General features: G+C 47.6%; 1 protein-coding gene across 1 annotated transcript in view; it reads right to left on the bottom strand.

Annotated features, from left to right (window-relative positions):
* The window catches only part of ASXL2 (ASXL transcriptional regulator 2), a 110,606-nt gene that overhangs the window by 77,382 nt on the left and 24,627 nt on the right, over window positions 1–8,597 (bottom strand). The window contains exon 3 of the mRNA XM_026846307.1: window positions 7,629–7,711. Within this exon, the coding sequence (XP_026702108.1) occupies window positions 7,629–7,711 (83 nt within the window). The remainder of the gene's footprint in view (window positions 1–7,628; window positions 7,712–8,597) is intronic.

Below are 8,597 nucleotides of genomic sequence, written 5' to 3' on the forward strand. Positions count from 1 at the left end.
CCCCAACATTATCAGTATCAGACCCACGAGACATGAACTCAAGGTGTTCCAGCTCATTTGAAGATTGCCTTTCAACGAGCTGTGGATTAAAGAATGCATCAGATTATTTGAATATTTGTCAGTTGATGGCTTCGGCGAGCTACAGCGCACTCCAAGCCAGCTCCTAACTTGCAGCTTCCCACCCTGAAAGGGGGAAAACCTGTTTGTACTAACAGGGGACACGCAGGTGCACATGCTAGGAGCAGCCCTTTGAGCTGTAGTCCCTGTCCACAAATAAGCCTTTATGGCTCCAAGGAATTGCAGCGGCATGCTCTCACAAGAGGCGCTGCAGTCCTGAGGCCACTTGGCTAGGAACCGTGACACAGAGTCACTCCGACTGGGGGGAACCTCCGGGGGTCACCGGTTCAGCCCCCAGTTCAAAGCAGGAGCAACTGCCTCAGGTGTCTCAGGGCTCTGCCCAGCCCAACGCGAGGATCTCCCGCAGCAGAGGTTCACACACCCTCCCTGGTGCTGCCCTAGCGCTTCAGCACCTTTACGATGAAAAAAACCTTCCCCTCCATCTAATCAGCATTTCCCATCTTGCAGTCTGCGTTCACGGCCTCCCAGCTGAGTGCTGCGTCCCTCCGCGAAGAGCCTGGCTCCGTTTTACAGAAGCTGTTGATAGAAGTGAATCCTCACCAGAAATGCCAGCCACCAGATTCCCAAAAGCGGGATGTAGCAGCTTTTAAGTGTGCTCAGGCAGGAGAAGGTTCCTGGGGTGCTTACTGATGGGCTGCCAGAGCAAGGCCACCCGCTCTACTACTTGCTGCTCTAGACTGGTCTACGCAGAAGGGTGGGGGGGTTGGCAAATATTGCATTACCTGACACTGCAGCACGCCACAGCTATCACCAGGCAAACTGGATCATGAACATTATTTTTTAAAAGTTGTGAAAAGCTTTATTTGAATAAATTAACACTGCAACCAAACCAAGCGTGCCAAATCTGCTGCCTGCCAAACCCTCAGTGGGCAGGAAGGACAACTCCTCCCAGCACCCGCTCCCGACCTGCCGCACAGGGCAGGTGAGGGGCCGCGGTACTGTCAGCCGCTGTCACCAAGCTAATTCAGCTCGTCCTTGGATGCAGAGAGCAGCCCGTGGGGAAGGCCACGCGAGGACAGGTGGTATAAACTGAACGGACTTCCATGGCAGATTCTTCCCTGCAGTTCCCTCGAGGACAAGTCCCACAGTGCTGCTCACGCCTCCAAACACCTCCCATACCGAGCACCGGCTGGTCAACACGCCTCCACAGAAAAGCCTGCTCACGCCACAGGAAGATGCCACGTTATTACAGTCTTTGCCACTAGAAATGAAAATTTATTGGTGTGTTTAATTTGTATTCAAGAATCTACGTGGTCAGCTGAGGTCAGAGAACGCTACAGGAACCCAAGTGTCATCCTGAGGCACTTCTGGCCGGTCCTCCCTGTGGTTCCCTCCTCCTCTACCTACCCTACACAGCAGAGGCAGGAAAATAAGCTTCAAATCAGCTGTCTCGCTTCAGCACGTTGCTCCCAGTTTCCCAGCTTCCTGCTGTCACAAGATGCAAACCTGCGGCAGGTCCCGTCACTGCCTCGAGACTCTTCCCTCTCGGGTCCTGCCTGACTTGGGAGCTTGCAGCCAAATGCTCGGATGATCAGAGGACACCAACGGAACACTAAAGATGAGCTCATCGGCATGTCAAGTGGCCTGAAGTCACTTTAACAGCAACACCATGAAGGTTGCTCTGACCCATGCTGATTTCCTTCATCAAAAATCCAGCTCTCTGTAATGTCTTCATACAGAGATGATTTCAAGTTCCCAATGTGCAGATATTCATTAAAAGGAGACAGCAAGCAGACTGCACAGCAAGAAGTCGTTTCCTTCACATTCTGACTACAGACATCAAGGATGAAGGCAAAACTCTGGACATGCTCACTCCACCAGAAATTATCAAACAGACTATCAAATATTCTACCATGATAATTCCGTATATGAGTCAAATGTGTCTAAAGATGGGACCATGGTGAGTCTCTGGAGCCAAGGAGCCAGCGCCAGGCCCCGAGGGAATGGCCTCAAGCTGCCCAGGGCAGGGTCAGGCTGGCTCTGAGGAAGGATTTCTGTGCAGAAGGGGCTGTTGGGCGTTGGAATGGGCTGCCCAGGGCAGGGGGGAGTCCCCGGGATCCCTGGAGGGGTTGAAGAGTCGGGCTGAGCCAGCGCTGAGGGGTCTGGGGGAGTTGGGAACGGTCAGGGGGAGGGTCATGGTGGGGCTGGAGGAGCTGCAAGGGCTTTTCCAACCCAGATGGTTCTGGGATTGTGTGAAACAGACTGAGCTGATGAAAATTCTTAATCTCTTGAAAGCAAACAGAAGTATCCAGAGCTGTTACGGAGTTTGCTGAAGGATTCAGTCTAAGCTTAACACCCTCTGGACTTGTGAAAACACTGAAGGACTGGAGAATCTACAGAGTGAGTTATCTGCTTTTGGGGAGGCAAAACTCTATTAGTGAACTCAAATCCAAGACCTGAAGTCTCACAGTAGACTCAGACCAGCAATTCTTCATGCTGAGTTTTGTACAGCTGCCCTTCCAGGCAGGGGGAAGAGCTTGGCTCAGACCCCACGTGCCCCACAGTGAGGCAGGCGCAAGAACGAGAGGCTCACCTGCTCTCCGCCCGACACACGATGCACGGCTCTCCCATTGTTGGATAGCTTCAGTTCTCATTTTCCTGATTATTTTTTTTAAGTTAGAGAAATGAGAAACACATTTTCACTGGTTATCAATGTAACTCCCTTCACCTAGAGGAGATTTTTTTGCCTTTCATTGTAGGCTCATCATGGCTGTAAAGAGCAGCCTTTACAAAGGGGAAAGTCTAAGCGCTTTGATAGGGGCAGCTTTTAATTGGGAGAGGAAACTCTTTGCAAGAGAATCTATCCTCACAGCCAGTGTCAGTGGGATCCAGTACCAACTTCATCCTTTTCAAATGATTTAAGAACCCTGCATCCTTTTGAAAACCCTCCTTCCATCCCTTCTCTGTGGGGGATGTGTTAGCTTCGTTCGTTTTTGGAGGGGAGTTATGTTGGAGGAAGAATTTTCTAGCATCAAGCTGCTGAAAGAACAACTGCCCTGAGAATCAAGGCATGGCAGAGCATGCAACTTGGCTCCCCCAAGCCCAGCTTATTTCCTGGCTCTGCAGCAGAAGGGAAGGAAATCAGAGTACTGAAGAACAGCTGGGCAATGTTTCAGTGGTAAAGCCTTCTGCCAAGAAAGAGGAGAGATCCCTGTGTTGGTCCTTACTCTGAGATGCAAGAACATTCTCTAGCAGTAAAGCACCTTCCCTCTTCCTACAGTTATCACCTAAGCCCAAACTCCAGCCTGACCTTTGCTCCTATTTCCAAGATGAGTTGAGAGAGCTGTTTGCCTAAACTCATCCTCTCTCCTCTGAGAGAGCGCGACTGAGTACAGAGGTTTTTTCCCCTCACTCAGGCAAGATCCTCGCTTCACAGCACACAAGCTACTGGAGGAGTAATACAATCTGAACTCCACAGAAGCTAAAAGCCCTGTGTTTTCTTTCCAGATGAGGGCAATCAGTACCACTGTGGCTCTCCCCATCACTCAGGCCAGCCTGCTCACATTACCACTCACAGAGGACAAACTAACCACAGAAGTACAGCAGGCTTCTGGTTTCCAGCTAGCAAGAGAGGAGAAATACAAGAAAGTGGTTGAGAAACCTTATGGAAGCCTAAAGTTAGTGCAGCTCTTTATATAAGCGTCAGACTGAGCAGCTCCAGCCCTCCTCACATAACCATCTCCTTGCCTGGAAACAAGTTCCCTCCTCAAGGATGCTCTGAGCATCTTGCAAGGAATTTGGAAGGACAGACTTGCCAGCGAGAAGCATAAATTAGTCTCTGCCTGAAGGGCAGGTAAAACTTGAAACCAAACTGGTCATGACACACTTATCTCTAGTCCAAATACGACTAGTGAAAAGGGGACTTTGGCTTCAATACTTTTTTTTCCCCCCCCCTCAAATTAGCTTAAGACTTTGGTTTGGTTTATGTTAGAAATTCCACAAATAGCTGAAAATAAAAGTAGCCAGAGCACCACGTCTGCTTTCATCTTCACCCCGACAGAGCTAGTGTTTAGATGGATTTCCTTGCTTCCTTATTAGTTGGGCAGAAAAGTCACTGTGTTTGGACAGAGGCTCACAAGCTAGTATTTTACACAGTGTCTCCTACAAAGTCCAAGAAAATCAAAATATTCGTGGCTGTTAAAAGGCTACCAAAGACACCTTTCAAAGGTGCTAACTCCTCAGATACTCTTACGCTGCTTTTAACATACCCAAGAAGATTAATGAAATCCAATAACAATTTCAATTTAAAAAGCCACTTCTCAAACGAGTGTGATTCTCTGTTGCTAACTCTTGGCGCCTCAGTTTACAGAACTTTCCCAGTTGGTTTTGGTTTAACACCATTATCCCAGGCACCTTCAAAGCCCCATTTTGAAGGTATAAGCACTACAGCTCGCTCAGGCTTCCCCCCAAGCTACTCTGCCAACAGAGATAAGACAAAATAAGATGTTGGACAAATCTTAAAGGCAGATATGGTTACGCTCACAACTCATCAAGTTTCTAACCACACGTATTTTATTTTCACAGTTTGCAAGCAGTGACCTGTAGGTAGGAGAGGATATCTCATAGGATTAGGGCAGCCTGTCAAAACAGGCACATGGAGAAAAATCAGGATGACAGATCACACTAAAAATATAATTCTAGCTTCAGGATGCCCGAGGTCTCCAAAACTGACACCTCAGAGTACTGATCCTGGGTTGACCTTCAAAAAAATCTCACGATTAAAATGACTCGACTGCTAGGATAAAATTATAAATACAGGTAGGATCATCAGCCACCACCACCTCAGGTTTCTATATTGCTACAAAAAAAACCCCTCCACCTTATGAAAGGCCTAGCCTTGCCCAAAAAACTGTCAAATTGTCCTGCACGTAGCAGAAATCACTGGCCCTGTTTCCCTCACGCTCAACCTCAACTGCCACCCTTCTTCCCTGCAATTCCAAATCCTCCGCAGCACCTCCAGAGTCCTCTAAAATCTTTCAACACGGCCTGAAGCCTCCTCTTGAGCTGCGAGCCAAGGGGCAGCCACGTGCCAGGGACCATCAGAGCCAAAAGGGGGGTGGACTGGCTGCGTGGCCAAACGGAAAAGGGACTGCTGGACGCTCGCCGGGCTCCCCCTTCTCGCTGCCTTGCTTCAGCCCATCTGTAGGGAAGTCACTGGTCGTTTTGAAAAGATTTTTTTTTTCCTCTGGAAATCAGAGATTTGAAGCAGCTTGATATATCTAAGGATTTGAGGCAACAGGCGCTGAATATAAAAAAGCCCAACACACACTGCAGTCAAAACTGACAGTTTAAAGGCTACGTGGTTTGTGGAAATAGTTTACCGCCAAAGCAATTCGCTATTTTGTTTATTAAAAGCAAATTGCATTGAGAAACAGTTTAAAAAAAACCAAACCACCCTCAAATGCTTTGATGCACACGCTAACAGGAGAGCCCATGCCCTGCCTCCGTTTACACACCATTTTGCCATCCTGAGAGTAGCGCAGCTGCCTGCCCAGTCTCAAGGCAACCCAGCAGAGGGAAATTGCTGTCATCTGCTGCCAAAGGCTTTGCCACGGTTCCCTGCCAGAACCTCCACATAAGGACTCCAAATCTGGCGAGCTCAACACACTCATCTGACAGCTTTTATACCTTCTCTAACGCGATTTTCCTCTAATAAGCACTGATTTGTGTTAAGCCCATCTTGTCACAGGCTATGACTTATCAGAAGCCCCATCCAGCCACAAATACATTACTGGCACTAACTGGAATTGAATTGCTTAAGAGCCAACAGCTTTTTAAGTCTTAAGCTAAATAAAGCTTTATTACATCAATCTAACATTTAAGGGGAAAGACCACTACGCAGCAGCCAAGTGTGACTAAGTCAATAAGGTGGATAGTTGAACTAGAGAAATTGAGTTTCACATCTGACTGCTCCCACAAACATCTTTTGGGATTTAAAACACCGAGGGAGTCTGCGCTGTCCTGATGCTCAGGAGCAGCTCTTTCAGAGAGGAGAGCAACTTACTATCAGCTCAGGCTAAATCCCCCAAATCAACTCTAAAAGAAGGACTTGAGGTTGAGAAGGATTATATAGCACCATGACATTTCTGTTCTGCCTTTGGGTTTTTTTTTGGTGGGTTTTTTCTTCTTCACTATTTGGTCCAAAATTTGGCCTGGCTAGACAAAGACCAGATCTTTCATGCCACTTCTGAGCTCCTGCCTAAGGCTCTGCCCCAAAAGAGCGCTCTGAATTGCTCAATAGGGATCTGAGTGCCTGGATGTTTGCTGGACCGCAGGTACAGACAACTGCATTTCTGTCCTTGGGGGGGTGCAGGGGGCTGCCAAGCTTTAAGAATACACATTTGATGGATTAACAGTATTTAACACAACACTGAGGCTGCCCCAAGGCTGGTAAACCTTTGATCTGACTGAATGTAGAACTGCCCCAAAGCAAAGCCCATCATCAGCACAGGAACTAAACCCCGTTTGTGTCACCTCCCTAAGAGCTAAACCAGCATATTACGTTTCCTTTTAAACTCACATTTCCAAAACGCAAACCACCTTTGTGTTGTCCACAAGTGGAATGGAAGATGTTGTTATGGACAGGAGAATTTCTACACTTGGGCCCTTGACTATTTCCTGCAAGGCAGATGGATGGCTGTATTAAACTGGGCAAGTGGAGCGGCAAACAGAATGAAGTTGCGTTCAGGGTGGCTACTGAATTCTGAAATAGATGGGCTGGCACATTCAACACTTTTCCCCTCCCTTTTTCTTTGCTCTTAGAAAAGTATAAAGACTTTGTACGTATGGACAATTGTTCCCTACCTCACCTGCCCACCTCTGGGAACCATGCAGGAGCAGAGACTCGGGAATTAAGTTACAGCAAGAGCAGTTCAAGAGTTGCCATCGGAGCGGCTCTGTCTCTAAAGCACATCAGCACCACCCCAGCTGGTGCCTTCCTCTGCCCAGCACACCAAACACCCCCTCTGCTCCCTGGGGGGCACAGGGAGATCTCTAAAGCAGAACTACACATGACTCCAGACAATACTAAAGAAAATCACATGAGGCATAAAGTTATTTGCTAAATAAGAATTTGGAAGCAAGGCTGCTTTTTTACGTCCTGGAAACCTTCTAAGCTTTGGGTTAGGTCACTTCCATTAAACTATTCACTTTTTTTTTTTTTTTTTTTAAAGGGGAAATAAAAAGTAGTTAAGTTTACTTCAGTACCTGGAGTCTGAATGACCTGATCAGGTCTAGTTGATCTCAAACAAGAGCTGCAGGCAAGAGACACGCAGCTCACACCTGGAAATTAAGTACGTCCCTTCTCTGGCTTGCTTGGTGAGAAGTACCAGTGACTTGAGAGCGTGTCTGCAAACAGGACCTAGGCTCCAATTCTGCAGGTATGTAACATTTCAGTCCCCAAAATACTTACGAGATGGGGTTAATAGTAAGCTAGACTAAGCTGGAATCAAAGTATGCACGTGTTTTACTGGTACGGGTACTGAACTCACCTGATTTCTTTAAGTCCTTCTTTCTGGATGACTTGAAGGATCTCTTTATGGCTCATAGGTGTATTAGGATATTTCTCCAGGACCTGGTAAACAAAAGTAGATTGAGAGGAAGTTATTCATTTGCATTTTCACTGTAATGTTTAACCGCACAGCAAACTACATTTCATGGTTTGGACTTCTCCAAGGAAGGACTAGTGTCCTCCTCCCATCTCCTGACCAACCCTTCCATCTGAAGCACAGAAAGAGCAAAGAGGCTCCAAAAGACCGGCTAAAGGACTTATTTTAGTGCAATTCCCAAGTTTTATTTCAAATGCACTGCCTGTAGGTAACATTTCTTGGAGAATGAAACGCTCCACAGTAACAGAACTGGGTGGCCTCACAACCCTCGGCTCCACCCGGGAATGCTGCAGGAACCACCCAAGTCCCTCAGCCACAAAACTTCCAAAACCCAAATCCTGAAGGTCTGTAAAGTTGAAACAGCTACCGATTGGTTTGGTTCCAAGTGTTCGAGAAGCTCAAGGAAATCTGGGTTTCACACTGTTCGGGTTCCTTGGAAAAACCTCCGCACACAGTCCAGGGCTTCCAGAGCGCTTCCTACATTCAAGGGTCAGAGCCCACTCACCTCCCTTCCCAGAGGGCCAAGATGAAAAAAGGGCAAGAGCAGGCAGAGATGCTTAGGGCTTCTGGAGGAAGATGCCTCTTACTAAACGTCATTTGGATATTTTAAGCAATACTTGTACGGGGGGGGGTGGGCAGGAAATGCCTCATTTCCTTCCAAACCATCCACTTCTGACCCGAGCCCAGCGCATCAATCCTCCGGCCCTGACTTCGGCCTTTACCCAGAAAACAATACATGAAGTACCAAAACTTACAAGTGACTTTGCAGAAGAAAAATCACCGGGTTTAATTTTTCTGTTCAACGGCTGTGCAGAATACATGGCTTCCCCTACCCCCCCCCCTTTATTCCCT

Source organism: Athene cunicularia, assembly GCF_003259725.1.
Source record: "Athene cunicularia isolate RWA chromosome 3 unlocalized genomic scaffold, athCun1 chr3_part1, whole genome shotgun sequence".
Lineage (NCBI taxonomy): Eukaryota > Metazoa > Chordata > Aves > Strigiformes > Strigidae > Athene > Athene cunicularia.